This window comes from Dermochelys coriacea, chromosome 3 (genome assembly GCF_009764565.3).
Source record: "Dermochelys coriacea isolate rDerCor1 chromosome 3, rDerCor1.pri.v4, whole genome shotgun sequence".
NCBI lineage: Eukaryota > Metazoa > Chordata > Testudines > Dermochelyidae > Dermochelys > Dermochelys coriacea.
The window spans coordinates 157,107,141-157,134,115 of NC_050070.1; the positions used below are offsets into that span (position 1 = coordinate 157,107,141).

The window sequence follows — 26,975 nt, forward strand, 5'->3', positions numbered from 1 at the left end:
GTTATAGACAGATAGGGCTAGAAGAGACTTTGAGAGGTCATCAAGTCCAGCTCCCAATGCTGAAGCAAGACCAAGTAAACCTCCTAGACCATCCCTGACAGGTGTTTGTCTAACCCAGTGGTTCTCAACCTATTTACAGTTGTGGGCAGCAACATGTTATGTGGGCTGTTCAACAACCCAGTGATGGGGATTCCACAACCTCTCTTGGAAGCCTATTCCAGTGCTCAACTATCTTTATAATTAGAAAGTTTTCCCTAATAGCTAACCTAAATCTCCCTTGCTGCAGATTAAGCCCATTACTTCTTGTCCTGCTGTCAGTAGACATGAAGAACAGTTGGTCACTGTCCTCTGTTTAACCTTACTATATTTGAAGACTTATCTGGTCCCCCCTCAGACTTCTGTTCTCAGAACTAAATATGCCCTTCCTCGTAGGACAGGTTTTGTAAACCTTTTATCATTTTTGTTGCTCTCCTGTAGAATCTCTCCAGTTCATCTACATCTTTCCAAAAGTATGGTGCCCAGAACTGGACACAGTATTACGGCTGAGGCCTCACCAGTGCTGAGTACAGTGGAACAATTACCTCCCATGTCTTGCATACGTCACTCCCGTTAATATACCTGTGACAGTCTACATTACTATGGTCACCACTTTTACAAAATTATGATAAACCTTGTACAAAATATGCCTTCTGAGGAATCAATTGAGCATCATTTTCCTGTTAAAATGTGTGTATCAACATTGTATATGGTGATATTAGATTTTGCTATACGTTTGTAACTGGAGCAGGTTGTAATTCTGGGGAACACCCACAGTCTAGCTCTTCAGAGGCAACAAAGGAGTGGCCAATACCCAGCCAGGTGCTAAGAGACCATTGTCTGCTTAACTGGGTATTCATCAGCAGGGGAGTTGTAAACAAGAAATGTACAGTTCACCTGAAGGACAGCTGGCAGGTCACGTATGCTGTGGAACTGCCTGACCACATAACCCAGCAAGGACTTTTCAAGTAAAAAGTGTCAGGTTATAAAAAGGGGGAACAAAGGCCTCTGGCCACCTCTCTCCCCCGCCATCTCTAATGCAACAAGAATGCTTGAAAGACTTTGAACTGGGGAAATTGGTTCCAGGCAGGGAAGCGAATCCAGCCTGTGTACTAATAACCATGAACTGCTTGCAACATTCAAAGTGGTGAAAAAAGTTGTTCACTTAAAATTTTTCTTAGCTTGGTAAAGGTTTAGGAATAAGACTATTTCTTTTGTAACCAATTCTGACCTTTTATGGCTGTATCATTTATCCTCACTTAAAATCTAGCAATCTTGCTTCAGTTAATAAACTTGCTTTATTCTTTCATTTAACCAGTGTGTTTTGATTGAAGTGATTTGGGGAATCTCTGCTCAGTTTAAAAAGGGCTGGTGCATATTCATTTTCTTTGATAAAATGACAGACTTATGAGCTTACACTGTCCAAGGGGGTCTTGAGCAGTGTAAGCAGCACATTTCTGGCATGCAAGGCTGGGGCTGAGGGATATGCATGTGTTGCCATGTATCTGTTCATGATTGGCTGAGAAAACATTCATGTAACTTTGGGTGTGCCTTTACATGCTGATGGCTGTGTGGGAGCAAAGCCTGGAGAAGCTGCTTTTCACTAGCAAAGCAGTGTGAGACACACCTTTGTCTGGAGAATTAAAAGGGCACCACTGTTCAAAAGTCCAGTTTGTATCCTGGGGAGGCCACAATATTCCAGAATGATATTAGCATTTTTTGTAGCTGCATCATATTGTTGACTGATATTCAGTTTGTGATCTATTATAACCCCCAGATACTTTTCTGCAGTACTACTGCCTAGCCAGTTAGTTCCAATTTTGTAGTTTGCATTTGATTTTTCCTTCTTAAATGTAATACTTTGCACTTGTCTTTGTTGAATTTCATCTTGTTTATTTCAGACCAAGCTCATTTTGAATTCTAAACATGGCCTCTAAAGTGCTTTCAACCCCTCCCAGCTTGGCATCATCCATAAATTTTAGAAGTATATTCTCCACTCTATTATTGAAGTAATTAATAAACATATTGAACAGTATCAGACCTAGGACTGATCCTTGCAGGACTTCACCAGATGCATGCTCCCAGTTTGACAGTGAACTATTGATAATGACGCTTGGAGCACAGCTTTCAGAGTAGCAGCCATGTTCGTCTGTATTCGCAAAAAGAAAAGGAGTACTTGTAGCACCTTAGAGACTAACAAATTTATTTGAGCATAAACTTTCGTAAGCTACAGCTCACTTCATCGTATGCATTCAGTGGAAAATACAGTGAGGAGATTTATATACACAGAGAACATGAAACAATGGGTGTTACCATACACACTGTAAGGAGAGTGATCACTTAAGATGAGCTATTACCAGCAGGAGAGCGGGGGGGAAGGAGAAAACCTTTTGTAGTGATAATCAAGGTGGGACATTTCCAGTAGTTGACAAGAACGTCTGAGGAACAGTGGGGGGGGGGGGAAATAAACATGGGGAAATAGTTTTACTTTGTGTAATGACTCATCCACTCCCAGTCTCTATTCAAGCCTAAGTTAATTGTATCCAGTTTGCAAATTAATTCCAATTCAGCAGTCTCTCGTTGGAGTCTGTTTTTGAAGTTTTTTTTGTTGAAGAATTGCCACTTTTAGATCTGTAATCGAGTGACCAGAGAGATTGAAGTGTTCTCCAACTGGTTTTTGAATGTTATAATTCTTGAGGTCTGATTTGTGTCCATTTATTCTTTTACAGAGAGACTGTCCAGTTTGACCAATGTACATAGCAGAGGGGCACTGCTGGCACATGATGGCATATATCACATTGGTAGATGTGCAGGTGAAGGAGCCTCTGATAGTGTGGCTGATGTGACCATCATAGGGCCTAATCACATCAGCCACACTATCAGGGGATCCTTCACCTGCACATCTACCAATGTGATATATGCCATTAATTGTGTTAAGGACATGGCCATAGTTTACCTTCGTGTCATGAAATCATGGGGTAGCATTTCTTGTTGAAACTAATTATTGAAGCACCTAGGTGTTTGAATGAGCATCTGCCCCCTCTTATTTTTTCTTCAATGCCTAAAAACACATTCTTTTTAACCTTGACACTGATGATCACAGACCTCTACTTGAACCAGCTGTGCTGCGGTTGTCCATTATCTTCATTGGGATATCGAGTCTGTACAGTACTACACATTCAGCAACATGCCACCTGGATGTACCTTGCATGTTCAGCACCACGGGTTCTCTTGTTTGGAACTGATAGCAATTTACTATGTATTTGTACAGTGCTAACACAACAAGGCTCTAATTATAACTGCGCTTTTGGGCATGACAATACAAATAATAATCAAAATTATGTATAGCCTTAAATAGATTTCTCTGTCCTGGAGAGTTTGAAAAAGGAAGATGTTTAAATCAACCTTCACCAATTTTCCTAATACATATTTTCTAGACATATTTTAATAAAATCCACAAAAAACAATAGGCTAAGTACTACCACTAATAATACTCTTCATTTACATATAATGCCTGAGGATTCCAACATGATTCACAAACTGCATACATACAGCTAAATTGAAATGTGGCCACCTCTGGCTGTTACGTATTTAATGGAAATGCTATCATTAAACTTTCCAGAAAACTAAAATATCTTGTACTGCATTTAACGCTTAGGGGTGGCTTAGCTGCAATAGAACTTTCTACTATATGAAGAATATTTGAATAACTGAGAAAAACTTTTTTGCCTAAAAAAGTAACAAGACACAATGAGTTAGAAAGAATGGAACACTCTACATTACCTGCACTGCAGTTCCTCATTGCAAAGGAGTCCATGGCAGCTACACTCCTGTTCCCACTAGCAATGTATTCCAGAGAGATTCGAAAAGGTTTCTTAAGGTGTCCAACTCTCTTCTGCAGAAGCACCCATCTGGTCTCGTCACAAAGCAAAAGAAAACAACACAGGATAAGAGTTGTAAGAAAGGAGGCTATTTTACAAGGAGCACATGTCCAAACATAGCAGCTCCACCCATGCCTTATCATACTGTCCCCCTATGATGCCCCACCAGTGGCCTTTGCTTCCTTAGATTGCAAAAATAAAACTCTAAGAAAAAAATTTCCACAAAGCGGAGATGTCATGACATATGAACATCTGCTAATGATGGGTTCTCTCTCTCTCATCTGTCACACTTCTCAGTTCTGACATCACTTACAGATGTCTTGCGGCTGTTTAAAAGGAGCCCAACTTCCTTTGCAAAGTGAGCTGTGAAATCTGTCACACACATGCACGTGTTCTCTAAATACCACTTCTTCCTACCTTCCACCAACAAAGTCTGTTATACAGATTCAGGCAATAAGTTATTCTCAGGGTGTTGCTGAATAGCTGTATTTCTCAGACTTTATATCTGTTTGATGTAACGCATTTTGCTTCTATGTGGCTGGTTGGAACTCCAAATGTGTATGAGTTTTAAAATTAAAATGGCCCATTTCCCTGTCTGTACTGTTCCCTTAGTTTGTTCTTTTAACTGGACTATGGCCCTGGAGACTAAGGGTCAAATTCAGAAATGATGTGTAAGGCAATATAAGTTACATGTTGCTAAGCAAGTGTAAGTGGGAACAGTGGAGTCTGAGTCTATCTTGGCATAATGTATTCACTGAGAGGCTGGAAGAAAATTAAAGACCAACCCCTTACATGCATACCTCTCACCCTTCTACTTGTTGTTTTTGCTCCTGCATCCCATTTTCCCAGCCACTCAGCATCAAAGTTGCACCTACTTAGATACCGTGGCACTTACTTAATATGCAACTTTCAGCATCTTAGCACATGACATATTGGCCCTGACATTGTATGTCTACAGGACAGGTATAAACACCATTGGTCACTGTGTAGAGCAGGGGTGGGCAAACGTTTTGGCCTGAGGGCCACATCTGAGTATGGAAATTGTATGGATGACCATGAACGCTCACGAAATTGGGGTTGGGGTGTGGGAGGGGGTGAGGGTTCTGGCGGTGGGTGCAGAGTCTGAGGTGGAGCCAGAAATGAGGCATTCAGGGTGTGGGAAGGGGCTCTGGGATGGGGCAGCAGCAGCAGGGGGCGGCCTCTGGGTTGGGCTGGGGATGAGGGGTTTTGGGTGCAGGAGGGTGCTTCAGGCTGGGACTGAGGAGTTTGGAGGGTGGGAGGGGGATCAGGGTTGGGGAAGGGCAGTGGGGCGTCTCGGGGTGCAGGCTCTGGGTGGCGCTTAACTCAAGTGGCCTACCAGCAGCAGCAGCAGCATGTCCCCACTCTGGCTCCTACACGAAGGTGAAGCCAGGCAGCTCTTCTGTGCGCTGCCCTGTCCACAGGCTGAGAACCACGGCCAATGGGAGCTGCAGAGTCGGCGCTTGGGGCGGGGGCAGAGTGCGGAGTAGAGCCCCCTGGCTGCCCCTAGAGCCATAGGGGAGATATGCCACTCCTTCCGGGAGCCGCACAGATCGGCCCCAGACCCTGCTCCCTGGCAGGAGCACTGAGTTGGGCAAGCCCCAGATCCTGCTCCCCAGGGCCAGATTAAAATGACTGGCAGGCCGGATGCGGCCTGTAGTTTGCCCACCCCTGGTGTAGAGGTTGCTAATAAAGATACCAATTAATGCCAGTTGCAAAGGGATGTTTTGTGACAGGAATATCCATACTCTAGGAGCTAGATTGGACCCACCAACTCATTTCATGCGAGTCTGTTCAGTGCCCTCGATGATGGTAACTTTTGGTCACTACCCATTTGGCCATATTCAAACCATTAATACAGATGAGAAACTTTGTAGCCCTGTTGTTTAGGCCTCTAAGCCATCCAGTTTCCCTGGTTCCTTAAATCTCCTTTCACAGATTCTTCCAGGATACCAAAACAAAAAAATGGATAAAAGCATATAAGATTCCCATTTAAACTTATTGTAATTGGTCATCTGGGGACAATCAGAACAGGTGTCCCATAAAGCCTGTTAGAAAATTCCCAATACACTGCAGCTGAAATTGTTTTTGTTTTTTTAAAAAAGAACAAAAACATATTGTGCTTCCTTAGATCACTTTGAAACTGTAATATTAGGCATTTTTGAGGAACATTATAACTATTTCAGATTAATTTAATGGGGTCAGTGGCAAGAAAGTTTAGAAGCAGTTGCTCTTTTCTAACTGCCTCTTGAAACAGAGAAGTTCCCTTATCAAGATCCCAAATTGCTCCATTGCATGTTGGTTTGTTATTATGGTGTTGTCAAGTGGGTTGGACATAGGAATTTATCTATCTTTAGTAAAAAGAACATTGGAGCAGATGTTTTTGAGAAAAGAAACAATGCAATTTACATGGATTCTGCAATCAGATAAGAACTTGCCCAAATGCTGATGTACTTTTCAAGAGACATTACCAGCTTGACAGTATCCCTAAAAGTAAATAAAACCATCTCTCTCTGTTACAGTCTTTATTTTAATGAACTCATAATAATGCATGTGTGAAGCACTGCCCCCTGCTGTGTAGAATCAGATTAATGGATTAACTGTGTATCACAGGTCCTACATTGTTAATAACTAAAATAAATTCTTCTTTGGTTCCAATAGTTATAGCCAGTGCTTTTGGAGCAAGAAGATACGAGTTCTATCCCCCACTGTCACTATAAGGTTCCAGATGGCCATGGAAAGCTGCACAATGACAACTGTGAAGTTCTCAGGAGGTCTTGGGTCTGTTAGAATATCTTAAATGCTTTTCCCATTTTACTAACACCACTTTAGATTATTGAACTCTGATTTTTTTAAATAAAAATATATTTTTAAGCATTTATGCCATTTAAGTCCTTTTTTGCTCTTTGCAGCATGAATAGTGACACTAGACTGGTCAGTTTTATTTCTTGTTTATGGTCAGTTTCACTTTCTGGTTATCATGCTCCAGCCCAATAGTTTTGTTTTGAGGCTTCTACTACAAGGTGAAATTTACATCAAAATAATCTTCTTTTATTCTCCTGCTTCTGGAATGTAGAGTACACACTTCGGATCACTCATTTCCAGAGAGTACAGTCTCCTGCCAGCATTGCGTCCTGCTCTATATTAAGGCTGAGGGGGGCAAAGTTGGAAGCCATGACATCCCTCCAGCAAGGCGGTGTGCAAGTTTTTTCCATCCAGCTTTTGTTGGATCAAACATAAAGCTAGAGGATTTTTAAAGCTAGAAAAGCTTTTAAAGCTAGAAAAAAATAGAGACTCCAATATATGGAGCAGATGGCCAAACTACCTGAGCCAACACCATCACTTTGGGAGACGCTGGAGGCTGGTTGGTCTGGTGCCTGACCTCCTCATTTATAATGTGATGAAGCCACCATATGCCTTCGATACATCATTGCTGCTTCATGTTGAAAGTGCCCAGCTGGTGCATTTTCATCCCTATGGTTGCCCAGAGCCATACAAAAGGACAAAAGCCACTGCTGCTTGATAGATACACATCTTAGTCTGAGCTGATATGTGATGTTGACACTACACAGGCTCCCAAAAGTGTGCACAACACCCATAGCCTTGCTGATTTGATGTTTCATGTCAGCAAGGCAACTTCCCTCCTTGGTGTCATCAGAGCTAAGATGTTCAAACAAATTGATGAATTCAACTTCTTGACCATCATTTACGATGAGTAGGAGTAGAGGTCCATCAGCCACCTTCATCAGTTTATTGTAGAAGACCAGTTGACTTGAAGACCAAGCTTACTTGCTTCCACATATAAATTCAGGGCATTGATCAGATTAGTTCATGAGGATGCAAATATAGACATGTCATTCTCATATTCCAGATCTATTATGCAGAAGTCATGCAGTACCACCCGGGTATGCAGCTAGTGATGGCTTCCATCATTTGGTCAATAATGGGGTTGAACAGATCATTTGGGGACAGCCATGCACATTGGACGAATGCCACTGCTGTGCTCAAACCAATTGGACATTCCACAATCTAAGCAGTCACAGCTCTCACTTTGGCAATGCATTTCTACAAGAAGATTGAGGAGCTTTCCAGGTACACCAGTAGCTTTTCAGGCACTGCCAAAGGAGTGACAATCAAAAGAGTCAAAGGCAGCTTATAAATCAATAAAAGCTATATACACCTTATCCTTCCTCCTACTATTCCCTGCAAAATGAATCCTGTGTTCACTGAAATTAAAGAAAATCAAATCAAATAATGGAAGCATTTTTATTCATATGCAGTTCTTTAAACCACCTCTCTTTTCCCACCCATCCCTTTTTAAAAAAAATACGGAGACTAAAGCCATCTCACTGGTATCCCTTCAATCTCTAAATGATAGCTAATTTCTCTACAAGCAGGGCGAACCAGCTTTGGACATAATTTACTCTGAAAAATGCAGGAACATCTGTATGCCATGAAAAACATTCCTCACCATTTCAAAAGACTGATGGATTTTAATTCCAAGTACACAGTGGCCTTCAACAATGATTTCCATTTCTGGGCTACCGCTAACCCTCCGGATAAATGTGTCAAGAGTTTTAGGAATTGCTTTTCTGAGTTACTGGTGCAATAACTTCAGTTTGAAATTCTCAGGCCTCCCATAGTTTACCACTGAAACTTTATTAACTTTCAGAGCCGTGGCCAAGCAGGTATTTTATGTCACTGGAATTCAAGACAGGGGAAGGGCACACTCACTTGAAGCCAGATTCATTACAAACTGCTTCAGAGTTTGTGGTGCAACTTCCTAGAAATAGATTTTTTGAGGTTCAAGTAATCTATGTGAAAAAATGGGTAATTTTCAGTCCACTTCATAGTAGAGAGGTGGGCACATCATAAAAAACACTATAAATATGACAGTAACTAGCAGATGTATCAGAGACATCAAACAAGGAGTGAATGACCCAATGGAGAGAAGTTGTCCTTATGCCTAGAAGTTGATCATTATAAAGGAACGTTGGTGGATCAGAATGGGAGAAGATTCACTGTCCACAGTGTAGTTGTTCTATAAATACAAACAAGACATCAGGCTCCAGATCTATCACACTGGTATGTTTTTACAGCACTACATTCACTCTAAAATCTAAAAAAAAAAATCCCAAACAAATAACCTTCACCCCCATCCTCAAACAGTAGCAGGACATTCTGTAGGGTAATTTATATCTGCTGGTAGGTTAACTATTTGTATTTCTATTACAGCAGCCAACATTTTTGTGACACTTTAGAAATCATTTTATCAAGGTAGCAGTAAGGGGCTTAAACTATTATTTAGGCAAGAAGAGGGGAAATATCCAATATGGAGTCGTGCTCAATAACTGTTGGACATGTAACTCTCTACGCTCCTACAAAGAGGATACAGTAAAACAAGATTCAGATTCACATAACACCTTTTATTTGAAGGGTATCCTCCGAAGTGCTTTACAAAACAATGAATTAAATACTGGCAAGTCTACAGCTGTATGGACAAAGGCCTCAGCTGCTGGGCACACAGCAATAACTCACATGTAGCAATGAGTATTAAAAACCTGTTTTATCAAGAGAGGACACCAGGAGTATCTCCCTAATCTTTATCCTATGAGATCTTTTAGATCAACACATATCAAATAGCAGAAGAGACCACAATTTAATGTCTTCTAATCTGAATGACGGTACTGTTCACAGGACAGTGGCTCCCTCTCCCTGTCCCACTATTGCACTGGGAACAATCCCAAGTCCTGGTCCAGGCTTAGGCTCTGAACATTGTTGCTCAAAGATGGCCAAACAAGACTGACATTGAGCAATGACTGCTATCCCTCCTTAGACACAGTGGGCCGAATTCAACACTGTTGTAATTCCAGTAGAGTCACACCAAGGATGAATTTGGTTCAATGGTTTTAATATTTAAAATATAAACAACAGCTCAACATGCAGATTAAGAGTGTCATGATTTTCTGACATTGCCCAAGAATTTGAGTAGAGCAAAACCCTTGATTCAAATATTCTCAAACTTTGGAAAACTTCAGACCCAGATCCAAACTCTGCCACCTAGGCCCGAGTCACAGTTTGAGAGGAGCAAGTACTTGTAGAAGGGCTGGACTGGACTCCACTCCCTTAGAGTTCATTAGTACGGTTTTCCATAGCCAGAAGGATCACTGCAGGACTAAAAGAGAACCTCAGTCCCCCACATGAGCCAAACACGTTGCTGCCTCTACACTCTTTAGGAAGAAGAGAACAGAACAGGCCTGGGAATAGAATGCAGGGCACTTTCATGGCATTGGTTGCACAGCACCAACCACAGGGATAAGTTTTTATGGTCACCCCTCAAACTATCCTAAGCGTTCCCACAATCCCAACTGTCCCCAAACCTCACAGTTACAATCCAGCTCTTTTTTTTAGCTCCCAAGCACTAGTTTTGCTTATACACAGCATTAGTTTCAGTGGTCATAGTAAGATTTTTTTTTTTTGGTAAGAACTTGACTTTTGGGAGATATTTATAATTTTAGACTCCCTACAATTGGTTCACAAAGTATTTAATTTGGGGAGGTACATTACGCATTAATTATGACTAGTGCATTAAATGGCATTTTGCATGCTTCTTCGGATAACATCAGCATCAGGCTGTTTGAGGGCAAGCAGTCACGATACTTTTTGGGAAGCAGAGTGTTCTGAAAAAATGATCAGCTAGAGCCAGAAATGGAATCTCAAGCTAAAAAATGCATGCCCTACATAAGACAGGCTGACTGCATGGTTAGAGGATTTTGATATTCCCTGCCCCAGATGTATGGGCACACACTGGTTTGTTGGGGTATTTGTCCCTCAGTGTGGAGGTGTAATAAAATACTGAACTCTATCAATGATTTTATCCTCAATCCCGCATATATCTGCTCTTCTTCCAAATCACTTCGTGACTCTTCCCAAGACTTCTGTGCATGAAGGGTGAAATTCACTCTCTCAGAAAGCCAGCACATTGCCCATGTCACTACTTATGCCCTCAAAAAAGGGGCTTAAGTGTTGCATCGTCCTTGTACTGGCCGTTTGAAGTGTATGAGTTTCACCCAGAATGCCCTCCCAGTTTGAGTCTGTCAAGTCACAACTTTGTCATTATCCAGGATAGCATCCCTATTGAGGAAAGCACTTAAGCATGTGCTTAAATGATTAAGTGAGAAGCACAAGCTTAAGTGCCTCCCTGAATCAGGGCCTCAGATCTCTGCTTATAGCTCACCTCTTCTACCTTGACCATAAAATAAACAAAAACCTCTAAAAAAAAATAAAAATCTCCACAGCTAAACTGAATATCAACAGAATCTTATTTCTGAAACCCATGTCCTTCCTCACCTCAACGCCTACTCTTGTTTTTTAGCCTATTATGTCATGCCTATTAATAGAACTTATGATTTTCAGGACAGGGACTTCACATTTCTTTTTCTTTTTCTTTGGTTTTGTTTTGTTAAACTGTTCTGCACCCTTTTGAGAGCTGTAAAATTAATGCAACAACAATAGCTGCAGTTAGAGTATTTCAAATCAAAACACACATACAGCATCATGAAGGTACTTTGAAAAAGTTAAAACTTACTCCTTAAAAATATCTTGTTAAGGAGAGGATTAAAAAGACAAAATTCTCACCAGGATCACTAAAGAGATTTTTCTTCCCACCTTCTACTAGGAGAATTTGGGAAAGAGATTAACTATGCCCTTCCAACACATGGTTCCATGAACAAAAGTGGTTTATAGCAGTCAATGATCCTCCAGACTCAAGTCAAGCTGTGCTTACCAACAGATGCTGCATTAGGTATGAACGAATTAGATCTATTTGGGCTGCAGCAGAAAGAAAATGAAAAATATTTGCAAGTGATTCCTCTTAAAATTCCAGGAAAGAAAAAACAATATGAATGAACCACAGAAAATTCTGTAGACATTTTTCCCATTAGCTCAAACTGTATGCTAATGTTACCCTGCAATGCCCCGAGATTATTTTAAATGATCCACATTACATTTATTTTAATGAATTGATCTTAAAACTACTTAAAATACTAGAACCTGTGCACTGGTTAGCTGTTTTTGGAAAAGAGCTATTTTCTAAAGAGGCAGTTAGTAATATATTGCTGCCTACAGATGCACATTAACACAGAAGGACTCCCTCCTGCGCAAATCAGAAATTGTGTATCAAACTCTTCCATTTGGAGAACACTTGGATAAGGAAAGGAGGAAAATGGGCATTTATTTCACTATGTTTCAGTTAAAATGACTTGTCTCACTAGCCCCTGTTCCATCAACCTTTTACATTAAAAAAAAGTCATAATGGATAGTGATACCAATTTAATATAGGATTTAATAGCAGGCGATAGCATTTTGTAGAGAATTTAAGCCATCCTATAGGATTCTATAGCAGGAATCCTGCTGTCTTCTAGATACCAAAATTTTTAGAATATTATCTATAGAGCACTGCTTAGGCCCTGATCCAAAGCCCATAGAAGTCAATGGAAAGATTCCCACTGACTTTAACAGGCATTGGTTCAGACCATTAATTTCCATAGGAATCTATCGCTAGCCCTATTAAATTCTACAGGACTTTTTGCTAAGGGATGTGCTGGAAGGGGTTCTTGGAACCTTCTAGGAGACCTCTGTTAAAATTCTGCCACAAAACTGAAGGGATGGCTGCAGAGATATCCTTGCTTTTGTTCCTTCAAGGAGAAGTCCCATATTATTTTAATAGAGATTAAACTACTAGGGTTCTATAGAAATATAATAGGGCCCTACAGAAATTACTCTATAATCTTTGCTCTTGGTTTACAATCCAGGCCTAATGCATCGCTCCTTTGCTCTAGAAACTGGGCATGAACGAGATTATGACTGAGTTGCAATCTAATATTCCCTCGTTCGTGGCAGAGAGGAAATAATCTGAACCATCCCTTTGGAGCTGTCACATTAGACTATTGCCTATAGTCATCTACATGCAAGGAAAGGGGCTCAGCAGTCTGGCAGTAGCTGCTTTCCTTCCCCATGTATGATCTCATGTTGTGGGGGATCCTTACACCCCAGGCTTGCATGGCTAGGGAGGAGGGCTCACAGTTAAACCCACAGAATTTAATAGAGAATGACATCCATTCCACAGGGTTTGTGAACCATCCCAAATGATTATATAGTAAATATAGAATTTTCTTGTAAATCTATACGATGACACAAAACAAAGTTCACCTGTAGGAGAACTATCCTTCTCTATTCAATTTTATAGGGCTTTTTTTCATAAGACCTGGAGTTTACCCCTTTCTTGAGAGGCTGATGAAGAATCCCTGCCAGAGAGATTACACTAATTATTTTTATTAAATTATCTACACAGCACCTGAAACTCTACAAAACAGTCTCCTTGCTCTGGAGAGTTTACAAACTATGGCCTCACTACTGCAGAGACTTAATCACATGAGTAATTGAAGAAATAGAGCCTCAGAGTTTAACTTTCATTGAAGTATTTAGGAATATTTTAATGGACTTCAACGGGCGGTGGATCAGATCTGGAGTTAAGATGAGAACAACAAGAAAAGAGAAATCAGGGAGAGAATGAGAGGCAGGAGGAATATGGGGGAAGATAATAGTGGTTGCTCAGATGAGGAACAAACTGATTTTCAAGAAAATAGTTTGGGGCCATTGGAATGGAACAGATTTCACTAAAGGGAAGGTATTTCTAGAAAATGTCCTTGAGGAATATTTCAAGACTCCCATACAAGGTCTTTGGCTCTGAGAATTCCAGTTTATACAAATTCAGTATTGTGCTGCACTAAGCAAAGTACATACACGTCTAGCAAATGTATTATGTTGGCCAAGTGTGATTGCCTCCTTCCTTGGTTATGAGAAAATATTTTTTTCAAATTCATGAGATTTTAGTGTGTTTCTCTAATGCATGAGGGCTCTTCAGCTCCACCTCCTCTTGCACTCTTCCTCCCATTTACCAGTTATATTTGCTTTAATGAAACAGAGATTAAACTGAATTCTGTAAACAGACTGCAACAAATTGCTGGCGGTATGTAAGCCAAGACTACTAGAGCCACACTTCATTTCTATAACCTCTTACATCTTCAGAGCACTGTACAGACATCAGCCAATGATTCCTGACAACTCCCCTATGGAGGTAAGAAAGGTTGATTGCAAAGATGGGATTAGTATTCAGGAATTCATAATTCCTAGTCATATGCCTTGGATAAGAGTAATTACATTTCATGCTTCAGGGAATAATTTCATTGCTCTTGTGGTGTCAGAAAAAAATTCCATCCCCTCAAACTAATGGACAGCATTGCACAATTTTCTAGGAGCATTTTTGGCAGGAGTTACACTATTCAACGTACATTAGACACTAGCAGGACCCTGGACTAGATGGGCTACTGGCCTTATCCAGTCTATAAATTCCTATGTTCTTCTACAAAGAATAATTTAGAACCAAGGTTATGCAAAGTATGAGCAGGAACAGCCTTCCCTATCTTCCTAGACAGAACAAGGAAATGGGACTACGTTCACATACAAACCATTTTTCCCCATGAGCAGTTAGTCTGGACAGATATTGCAGGGTGTATTTCAGAGAGTGCCTACTGTTCAGGGAGATCTCTACACACTGTCCAAGAATCTAACAGTCTTATTTCCATTGATGTCAAAAACAAGCTTGCTTTCATTACAGACATAGACCAAAAGCCAATATCAAGGCTTCAGAATGGAGTAACATGAGTCAGACATCCAGAAGAGAAGACCAATGGCAGGGCTATTTTGAAATAATTGAACTCGCGCAGCATCTGGATGACCAATTAAAAGGAAATTGTCATTACTGAGTGCAGAGGTGAAATTTCAGACTGGGGCTAAAAGGGAGTTTAAATGTCACATTAGCTCAGAGTTTATGGGCCAAACACTATAATAAAATATTTTAATGCTGGAAAGCTGAATGAATGAGAGCGAAGGTTTTTCTTCGGAGAATAGATACTGCACATACCTACTTTGGTATCCCTTTGGATACATCAGTGTGCAGAGGTTAGTGGTTTTAATAATGTAGATTTCAGAACAGTATATCAATGAATTGGATCAGTGATGAAGTGGAGAACTGCTTGGCCCAGAGAATGAGTAAGAGGATAGAGAGTCGTTCATCTCCAGATGACTCACTGAAATCCAGTCCAGATCTGTAAAGAACTCTTGACAAAGCCATTACCGTCCGATGCCATCCCTCCATAATCCATTACTTTAGATAGCTCCCAATGCATAGTTACAACACATTGGCTCTTCTTATGATCTGAAGCAGCACCTTCTGCCAATTATGATTTGTATCATGCTCAGAGATATGCTAGGTGTGGTACAAAGAATAAATAAGTTAGACAAAGTCCCTCACAATTGAGAATGTAGATATGATGCAAAGTGAGGGTAAGCACTAACAAGAGAGACCTGGTGGTGGGTGGAGGATGTATATTTAGTATGAACAAACAAGTTTTTTTTAATTGAATTTATTTAGTTTTTGCAGGCTTTGGGGCAGAATTTACTCTTTAGCACGGCTTTGAATGAAGTGAGAGTTATGGCTTAAAAAGCTGTACATCTTCTTACTTATGTAGAAACCATGTTATTTATCTTGTTGTTATAGATGACTTTTGTTTGTATTACATATCTTGTAGGAACAAAACTTCAATAAAAATTCTTGGGGGAAAAAAAAAAGAGGAAATAAGAGAGTTGATTGTACAAAATGTCCAAGTGACTTATTCTAAGAGGTAGAGCTAGGGAAGTCAACACCTACTCACCATAGCAATTGGCACACTGGAGATTAGACAGGGCCACCCAGAAAAAGTGAAAATTGGACTCAGATTAAATGCAGCGAGAGAGAGAGAGTGTGCATGCAAGGCTCTCTGTAGCATCCATTCTTCACAGGAGAGAATGTTCTTGTAACTGGCAGTGAGAATATTTGTGATGACAAGACTAAATTTTTTAGGCCCAAATTGAAAAATGGCTATTGGTTTTTAGTGCCTCAATTTCTGAGTGCTTTATATGAGACGTAATGGATTTGATTGTTCAGAGGCATTGTTCCTGTTGTGTTGACTTCATTTGGAATTCTGGATGCTTCTAAAATGCAGGCTCAAGAAACCTCAAGGTGCATATCCAAAAAACAGAAGGCAGACAAAATCAGGGGCCACTTTTGAAAATTTGGGCCAAATTTTTGAGATGTGTCCAAGCCACAAATCTGAGATCTGGCTTTCTCCCGAGTTTGAGAGTGTTTGGATCTGCGGTTTTGGTTTGGCCCCATATTTTTTAGTCGATACTTGCTCTGCACACTGTTTTCAGAGTACACAATATAACCTCTAACTAGTACTATGTCCTGAAAACAGATTCAAAGATGTGAAAGTGCCATTTATTGACCAATGAAAGTCAGATATAAAGATATCTGAACTGAGAGGCTCATTTCCTCAGGTTAATATTGCAGTTGAAATTTAAGGTTGTTTGGATGGTGATTTTAAAACAACATGAAAAGGTTACGATCGTCCTTAGTGTTTAGTGCTAAACCAAACCATTTCCATTCATACATACCCTCAATGTAGTCTATTTCCTCCTCAGTATTACATCTAGTTCTTTTTCAGTTGTAATAAATCATTTATTATTACCACAGTACTTACAACACACAACTGAACACACTGATTGGGATAGTTTGTGTCTTTAAGCACCGCCCTGAGAAGGGATGGTGAATAAATTGCACTATCCCAGGAGTATCCCCAGAAGGCACTGTGATTACAGAGACACTTCTGATTCCTGATTCCTCCTCTGCTTTCTGCTACTTGCAGCTGGGAGGGATGGCAAGCTAGCCTATACCAGCAGCAAAGTACAACACAACACACCTTATGCCAGTTCAGCAGCACTAGCCAGCAAGTAGAAGGGATGGAGATACACATCCTCTGCCCCTTACTCAGGGTGCAGGGAGAGGTGGAATAAGGGGGCTCTGCCACTGCTGGCCTGTGTGAAATTTAAACAAATCATATCACCTCTCTGTACCTCAGCTTGCTATACCATCTGTAAAATGGGGATAATACTAACTATTTACTGTACATGAGTATTGTAAGGGTTTGTCTATACAACATTTGGAGTGAGCCTCCCAGCCCAGGTCAACAGAGATAGGTTAGCAAGGCTCACACTAACTCTCTAAACAATAGCTCTATAGACAGCACTTTGAAGTTTCAGTCCCCACATCCCTTGGTTTCAGACTGAAACCAAGATGCAACTTCAAAGCCCCATCTATACAACTCTTTTTAGAGTACTAGTGTGAGCCCTACTAGCCCAAGTCTGTTGACCTGGGCTGGGAGGCTCTCTCTAAAATGCTGTGTAGACATATCCTAAAGGTTATTCACTGATGGGTAAAATTCACCCCTGTTCAGAGGGCCAGCGAAAGGCCTAGGCAACATTTAATTCCCACTCAAACCCTATTTTGAATGCTTCAGTGGAAAAGTTTCTCTGCATAGCGATGAAGTGCTTCAAGCTCCTGGGATGGAAGGTGTCGCAGAGATCCAGAAAATCAGTGGTGCAAGTAGGGCAGTATGCTCCGGTACGCTGTACTGGTAAGATATTTATACCCGTACGCCGTACCAGAAAGACACAGGAGGAGCAGAATGTCCTCCTCCAGCACTGCTGTATCACCCCTAGCCCCTCCCCCAGCCTTTCCACGCAGCTGTGTCTTCTGAGTCCTGTGTGGGGTCTGTACAGCAGCCCTGCAGGAGGACAGAACTGGATGTGGTACAGCTGTGCCAAAGGAGCTGCCAGCGTGGGGCCACCCAGTGGCCCCATGTTCTGCTCCTTTCGCCGCTGCGGTTCTGGAGAACCCTGTGGTTCAGAAGTCTGGTGCAGCAGGAGGAGGACAGAGCACCCCCCCCCGACCCCAAGTAACCTGGGATGGATCATGGGGAGGGAAGAGGGAGAGCGCAGGTTCCTGGGCTGGGGTCACGTGGGAGGTCACATGCCCCACTCTTTAGCTCGTGCAGCGTACCAGTAAGAAATGAATTCTGCTTGCATCACTACATAACATCATGCAGCATGTGCTACTGGCTTAACTAAGGGTGATATAAAGACAGAGTAATAGCTTCAACTGTGAAATTCCTAACATTTTATCAGCCCCTTCATGTTATCACTACGATACTTTTGTTTACTATTTCCCAGAATCGCTTCCTTGCAGGTAAGACTCTCTACCTTATTGCTCCCCTCCAGCATAAAGCTATCATATCCTGGATGATCTAGTCTGAAGTGAAACACATCTAATTTAATCTAACACATTAATCTCTGCAGCTTCCCCCACCCCCATCTCCCGCACATTGCTTGCTCAGTACGTAGTGGGGTTTTGCCCTTTTCATCAATATTAAGATTTATATTGACTCTAAAAGTCTCACACTGACCTCTAGTTTTCCTTAACAAACATAACCACAAAGCGCTCAGGTTCTGAGTCTGCCAGGAAGAACAATCAATACTGCTGAATAAAAATTCACCCATGGCTCACAGTAGCCCTAGCCTCTGCCCAGCTCAAAGGTTTCATGCATTTTCAGCTCGTTAGCAATTCCTAGATGATGGAAAGTTCAGCAGCCTCTGCACTACTCTGAATACATTTTGGATGGATATTCTGTGCTGAGAAATACCTCTAGCTATATAGACAGCACTTTGAAGTTTCAGACCCCCTGCTGCACCTTGGCTTCAGAGCCTGAGCCACAATCATAAGGAGCTTTATGCTTACTGAGTCTGAAGGGTGTGGTGCTTTGAGGAAAGGGCCAGGAACAAAAAGACCCTTAGGCCATATCAACATCAGAGAACTGGACTGATTGTTTTGCACTCATAGATGCACCGCAAACTGAGTGCATCCCCATCAGCCACCTCTAACTGGATTAGGATTTTGCCCTGTGTCCATGCCAGGGTTGCCCTACACTGATTAAAGTGAATGTAGCTATCACCATGACGGTCAAATTTTTATTTGCAGCCAGCAATCCATAGCTGGCAGAGGGAACAATGGCTAGGGTGGATTTAGTGCTAAGGGTTATGGGGGTAGGGAGGGCAGTTGGCTGGCTGAGGACTTCTGAGACTGATGTTCACCAGCTGAGGGAATTGACTGCTCCAATTATGCAAGTGGGATATGTCCACACTGGCACTCAGTCAGTTGATGATTTACCTGTGCAAGTTATCATCAGGGTACCTGCCATGGATTGTAGCCTCTTTGACAATCCCAAGCCCTATGCAAATAGCAGTGAGAGGTATAGCCTCTGATTCCACTCATAAGCTATAGAAGCTGGCAGGGGACCAAGGGAGCCTGCACGACAGCCACACAGCCTGACCCTGTGTTAGGTAGATTTTAACCTCCTCAACTATTCAACTCCACCTACATCCAGCGCTAAACTTTGTGCAATCACTTACATTCATGCAAAGTGAGAGTAAAACACTACTCATCTAATCTAGTACCATATTACACCCACTTTGCACTAGTGTAGATGACAACAGATGATGCAGGGCATTGGAGAATCAGGCCTTCAGGTTTTGCGGGTGAAGTGAGTTTCTCCCAAAGTGCATAAAGAGGAACTTTCTGGTTTAAGAACAGCATTTTGTTTAAAAAACAAAAAACAAACAAAACGTATAACACATTTAAAACCAGAGCCAAATTCCCCTGGTCAGGTCAATCATGCAGCAAGTGGCTGTGTTTGAGAATCACATCTATAGAAAGACCATAGAGCACACAACAGATCCATCAATATTTTTGAAAGGTGAATGAATAAAGGATTTAGGAAGTAGAACAGCTGTTTCAATTACGGCATTGGGAGCATAAGCCCTGGGCATTCAGTACTGCTGAAAGCCCATAAGCTGTGGGGAACAAAGCTACCTTTATGGATAATAATGAAAAGAGCAAGGCCCTTCATATATTCAAAGCAAACAGATAGCAAATGCGTTGGTGGCAGTGGGTTGTTTTCTAATTCAAGATTCCAGATTTTTATTTCTGCTTTGCAAAGATGAACAAACCCTCTTTCTGTGGATTGCAAAAGAAATCAGCCACCCTAGTACTGCGTTTGGCTGTTCCTAAGAAGATTTTGACTTCCTGCTTAGCAAATATGATTTTAAACATGACCTTCTCTGCTTCCTCATAAGAGTTGGTATCTTGAAGGGGTTAGTGGATGTGAAATAGCTGTCTCCAGCAGGCAATGCCCGGTGTTAATAGTCCCATCATCGCATCTAGAGCAATCATGAACCTCAGTAACTTACGAAATATTACATTTCATGCTTACCAATGTAGACCATATCAATTCAAAAACTGGCCTTGGAAATTTTGGTTCAGTCAGACATCTAAGCTCCTTAACTGGAAAAATTATACAGAGAATAATGAAGCTGGCAGTAATGAGACACAGGGAAATTATTCCATTGAGGGATTTTGGCTAAATCAACACACAAAATATACATTATATACAGAGTAGGTAGATAGGTCAACCTCAATTTACCAAACTCTTGTTCAATGAAGTTTGGTTACCTTCCTCAGGTTGCATTGATAAAACTTAACTTACCAGTCAGCCATCTCTGGGATGAAATGTAACAGCTATTAACAGATAGGGTTACCACCTCTGAGGTACAAAAAAAAGGCATCATCCAGGATGATCTGGAGCTCATAAAACTGGATAGCTGGCAGTGTGTGCTGAGCACCCTTACGGATTTCCTGGCACAGCTTTCTCAAAAAAAGGATGATCTTGGGAAAACCTGGATAGGTGCTAACCCTATTAACAGAGCCTGGGAAAACTTAGATAGGTCGTAACCCTATTAACAGAGCACAGCAACACTACATAGCACTTAAGGTCAAGTAGTGAAACAGAAGTGGGGAAATTCAGGGAGGGAGACTTTGATTCCCCAACCTATAATTTGGCCAGAAAAAAAGCCTTAGCTTTACTAAAACTGGCACGGGATCTTTAATTCTCATAAATTATCATATCATAGGGAGGATCTAGTTTTATGCCTCTTCTGATGGATAGTGTCATCCCATTTTTGGGATGACTGTTTGAAGCCCTCAACACACAGCACATCCAAACTCCACAGTGATTGTCTGCAAAGAAGGTGGGGGTTCAGAAGGGTGAGCAGTGGAGTCTATGAACATCACAGATGCTCTCGCCAAAAAACATGTTTAAGGGGTCACAGCTATTACAGGCTGGGGCGGATGTAGTAAGTGTAGCGATTTGTCTGTGCAGTTGCCTTGTCTCTGGAATGAGAGGAGCAGATCTCATATTCACACAATGCCCCTGCATTGTACCTCCATGCAAATCCCACTTACTCTGGCTCCACACAAGGGATGAGAATTTCCCGCTTAGAGGGACCCTCTGATTCCCTGCCGTGGTGCCATGAGGAACAGCTGCCAGGTACCCTGCTGAGTAGATGCTAGATCAATAGCTTAATTAGTTAATGACTACACAGCACTTTGAAGATGAAAAGTACAATATTATTATTAGAGGTAACTCCTTTGGTCAAGCACTTCACCTCCACTGCTTCATTCTTTCATGCACCTTGTTGAATTATGGCTATTTCTGCATCAATGGTACTGAAGGTTCTGCAGTAACCACCTCTTGAACCTTTATTCTTGAGCTATGTACTCGCTACTCCAAATAAAATCAACCCCCTGTACGCTGGGCAGCTGACACAGTAATACAAATGCAGAATATTTGCACAATTTATTATAATAATCTATTCTTTGCCCCTTCTCCATGATCAATCCTATTTGTGCAGCCCTTTGAAAATGCAAAGGGCTATGGACTGTTATTAAAATTTCAGTCTAAATGATTCAATCCTTGCTCCTCTCTCTCAAATTAATCTCAAAATGAAAGAACCACTTTCATTGTTAAATGTGCCAAGTTTGTAATGAAGTATCTTGCAGCCTTTAGAATCTCCCCAGACTCACCCTTCAGACTCAGCTTACTGCTATGTGCATGGTTTATCTCAGAGATTTTATGGATTTAGGTTAGAATTTTCCAGATTTGTTTATAGCCACTAATGAAGGACAAAACTCAAAATGTTTTTCAAAGCTTTGGTTAAACATCCCAGTGCTTGGATGTTTCTTATCTGAAATTTGTCTGGGACTGGGACATCAGAGAGTAGAATGGCAGATGACACACAAGCCAGAAAGTGTGTGATATAGCAAGTGAGTGAAAGAACATGAACCAGGGAGAGAGCAAGAGCAAAAGAACAGGAGAGCAAGTGAGCCAGAGAGAGCTTGTGTGGGAGAATACAAATGAGAGTAGGAGGCCAGAGAGCACACCACAGAGCCAATGGGTCAGAGTACACCAGAGGAAGTGAGTCAAAGTGTGACAGCACAAGTGCACATGCACTTGTGAACCATACAACGTGCTCATAAACCAGCAAAAGACATGGCAATATTCCAGTAGTTTGTCGTTCCGTCTGGGTCAAAAATACCCCATGTCTACCCTCACTTACTGTATTTGAATACTTCTACTACCAAATGAAACTATGAATTGAAAAGATCTGAGAAAGTGAAAGGACGCAGGCAAATTAAAGCAAACATTTTTGAACTTCTGAAATGGTCTGAGGTTCAGTCTGGGCTGGCTCTCTCTTCATCCAAACTCATTCACTCATCCCTACATCCCCCGTCCCCACTCCCTCAACTCTTGAGGATATGGGTTCAGCATTGCAGCAAGGTGAGCCCAAAGCAGGGAAAACTCCTGTGATACTTCACATTCTGTGAAGGGCACTAGAGAACCTATTGAAGTCGATCATCATGAATAAAGCCATTTAGAAAAAGGCATGGTGACCCTTCTATGTGAGCGAATAATCTAGCTGAGTGAATTACCAGCCAGAGGAGACTGCAGCTATTCTTCTTCTGCCTCTTTATGAGCAGCCTTACACTTACTTGTGACCTTCATGGAAACATCTCTTGTTTTATACCAGAAAGAGAAAATAACACAGAGTTTCAAGGTCTGAGCCAGAAATCCAATATAAAAACCTATGGGAAAGCAAACACTAAACAAACAGGACTTTTAATAATTCAATGTCATCAGTGACTCTGTGGATCCAGTACAGAAATTTCTGGCAAAAATGGAATGAGCAAGCAGGAGATCTTGTCCTGAAATATAATGCATATCTAGGAGTGGGCAGAACTGCAAAAGCTTTCATTCATTTGGTTAAAGCACCCTGTAGTTGAGAGACCAGACAGCTAGAGGGTAGGGAGGTGCCTTACTTCTAGATCACTTGTTTTAATCCTGCAAAGAGTTGGTAGTGAACAAAAATTGTTGACATATGATGGCTCTTTGATGGAAAGAGCAGTGATCAGAGCCTGTTACTGCCAGATCTCCACATTATTAAAACTGGCATTAGTTTTCACCCTCTTTGAGCAGTGAATGGCCATGAAGGCTGAACTACGCTCTCCCCCCTACAGACGTCTTTAAATGCTTTCAAAAGCAAATGCCTTAGAAAAATACTAAACATTGAATGAAACGAAAGTATAACACTTGCAGAGATTCATCAGCTAATCCAACCACCCCTTATCTCTAAAGTTATCTAGAAAAGAAGGTGGAAATATTTGGGACATAGGTGAAGAATGAAACTGGTGTTTCTACCATAGCAGGCGCGGATAGCTGGACGAACATACAGAAAGGTCCACCTGAAAGAACTGAACATTATTCTGATACAGAAAACGTATGGGACTTAACATACAGAATGTGCGAAGAGAGACCCAGAATGCATCCGATGAAGTGAGCTGTAGCTCACGAAAGCTTATGCTCTAATAAATTTGTTAGTCTCTAAGGTGCCACAAGTACTCCTTTTCTTTTTGCGAATACAGACTAACACGGCTGCTACTCTGAAACCAGGATAGACTGAGCGGGAGCGGGTTTGGGCTTTGTTGGTGCCCTACACACCATCTGAAAGCACAGGAAGGATTCAGGTTCATATCAGTGGTGCTGGAACAATTTTTATAGTGGTGGTGCTGAGAGCCATTGAATCAAGCTGAAAACCCTGTATATAATAGAAGCCACTTCAAGTGAGGGGGTGCAGAAGCACCCCTAGCACCCCCTGTGTTACCCGAAATTGGGCCAGCTAGTAAGCTTAGGGAGGACTAATGACCCACCAGAGTTTGGCAGAAAGCAGCACATTTACTCTACTGATAGCTAAGCTCAAAAGAAGGGGGTAGGGGTCACACTCCAGACAGTCATGCTCCCAGGACAGACACGGTACTGGAGAAGTCAGGATCCTTCAAGGTAAGTGTCCCACAGCACAGTGATGGACAGTGCGATGAAGGTAAGTTTTCCTGAGGCACGATGGAATGCAACACGGAGAACCACTGGCCAGGCGGTCCGGGCAAAGGGCCTTCACGGGAGGTACAATCTTGTGAGTGCACTCCTGAGCACATGGCCCCTTCCCCTTTTAAGGACCTGCTCTTTATGGCCTGCGACTAGAGATGACTTGGACATGTCTGGTTGGTCACACTCCACCTCGGACAGCGTCCATGCATTGGGTGTGTGATCGCTGCCCAATCAGAGTGCCAGACACCTTGTCTACCTGGGATCTCTTCTGATCTTCTAGCTGCTTAAGCAGCCCATTCATCCCACAAGCATTCCAGGAGGGAGGGGAAGGGGGAAACCCACTTTACAGGTATTTAAAGAGGGAGAGGAGACAAAAGCCGGGGGGCGGGGAGGAAGGAGGTGTAACAGACCCTTTGAGCATACAGGTTATACATAGCATACAGATCACTGCTGCTCCTACAACACTTAGTTCCAGTACCTGTGGTTCAGATTCTCCCCACTAAATATTTTCCCCCCAAATCAGGGTGGAGCCATATTGGCAACCTCACAGGCAGTTTCAACAGAGGTCTGAATGGCTGAATTGACTAACCCATTTTCTTACCACTAAAAGTAGAAGACTTCAGTCTCTAAAGCAATCAATTCCATGATATTTCAACCACACTAATAATACATAAAAAAAAATAAAACGTCAGCTAAAGCTTCAGATGTGTATTGGAAGCTCTGAAACCTATAGAACTGTACTTGAAAAGTAATGAGAACAAAGTGTTGCTTCTGGCGAGAAATACTGTGCTGGTTTGGCCCTTTCACTGACAGCTGCAACCAGGAAGTGCAGAGCCATATGACCATGACAAATTATTAAACAAGTATTAATAATTTTTCAAATTTCCATTTTTTTTTTCAAATTTCCAAGCCTTGAGTGGAGCCTTCTCATATTTGAATCAATTCTTCCCTCCTAGTCCAGACCCAGAAAAGTAGATTCTTGATGGGGCCTCTTACTCCTGTGATCTACAATGCTTTCTCCTACAGCATTCTCTCTACGGAGATTCAATTCCCATCTCTTCCATTACAGAGAGCATGGAAAAGCAGCTGATTCATTCACATTCACAAGAGGTGGGTTTTTGTGGGAACACCACATGAAAGCAACAGGCAGCCAAAAATGTTTTTCCAGGGCTTTGGCAAATTCTTTCAGTTAAGCCTATTAAGGAAATAATAAGTGCAAGTTGATAGTGCACACCAAAACAAAAATTTGGCTTAGTTGACAACTACAGCTGCTGGCAGATCTTAATGTGATGAACACTTAAAAGCTTCCTCTAAAATGCCACCAATCAGCCACTGGAGTTTCCATTGGCAAGTCAGTGAGGGAAAGGTCTTCAGAGGCACCATTAACCTTTACACTCTGATGTGGAATAAAGACTTTAAGTCATCATTACTAGTAGTCTTTAAGCTTTCAAAGAAAACATATATATATATTTTTAGTTACATGTTAGAAACAGGTTTTCCTTTCAGGGAAAGAGAAAAAAAAAGGAGGGATATTCAGATGAAATAAACACTCCTAGGACACCACAGAAGCGCACACAGGAGCTGAAGGGTGAATTTTCTCACACTCCAAACTTCACGGTGCAACAACTCTACATAATTCAGACATACTAGTACAGGACCCAAAGGTGGACCAATCCGGCAGCTGTTCATTGAATGTCCATAGAGCAGAGAAGATGGTTTACAATACTGTTGTTTAATAGTTCCCAAATCCCCTGTTGAGTTGTGAATATTTTTGCAAATCAAAGCACTGAGATCTGTTCACTATGTTTCATGAGAGAACTGTTTTGGGGAATCTTCATTTATACATTTTAAATAATTGGCCATGGCAACCAGAGCTTGGAATGAGCACTTTCTCTTTAGTTTAGCGGTATAAATCAAAATGAAGAAATATATAATTATTTGTTATTTCTTGGAATTTGGATGACTGCTGTGTATTAGTGAAAGGATTAGCACATCCCAGGGGTTTCACACATCTTAGCACAAATGATTATTTGGCTGAAAATTATTTGCTGTTTCCTGTTTTAAAATGGGTCAGTCATTAAATCAGAGAAAAGAAACAATATGTTAGTGACTTAGGTGATCAAAACAATGACACAAACGGTCATCAGTCAAAAAAAAAACAGTTTGCAAACATGCCAATGTGAAAATTATCTGTCCAACTTGTCAGCAAATATTTAGGAATAGCCAATGAGAGCTAACTGAAAAGGAGCTACATATATAATTAATATTAATTATGGCAAATAGGGAATGTCTCTGAGGGCTAATCTACGCTAGAAGTGCTACGTCGGCACAGCTGCACCTATGCAGTTGTGCTGCTGTAGCACATCTGGTGAAGATGCTCTAGGCCAATGGGACAGAGCTCTCCTTTTGGCATAATTACTCCAACCTCCACAAGAGGCATTATCTCCTGCTGATATAGCGCAGTCCACATCGGCACTTAGGTCAATGTAACTTGCGTCACTCAGGGGGCTGGCTTTTTCACACCCCTGAACAATGTCAGTTATATTGACATAAGCAGTCATGTAGATCTGCCCTTACTCAGTTTAGCAGTTTGAGCTCCCCTATAGGAATTAACACAAACTGCTAATCCGAGTTAAAAGCAGAACCGTCATGTCTCCATTGATATTTTAACTGGGGATAGCTAACTTGAGTTAAAAAACATCTCAGTTTTTGCGGTGTAGACATACCCTATGTTTTTGTACAGCAGCATCTAGCACAATGGGACTCTAGA

General features: G+C 41.5%; 1 protein-coding gene across 1 annotated transcript in view; it reads right to left on the reverse strand.

Moving 5' to 3' along the window:
- The window catches only part of ALK (ALK receptor tyrosine kinase), a 553,261-nt gene that overhangs the window by 194,882 nt on the left and 331,404 nt on the right, over nt 1-26,975 (reverse strand). The window contains exon 5 of the mRNA XM_038395333.2: nt 3,820-3,947. Within this exon, the coding sequence (XP_038251261.1) occupies nt 3,820-3,947 (128 nt within the window). The remainder of the gene's footprint in view (nt 1-3,819; nt 3,948-26,975) is intronic.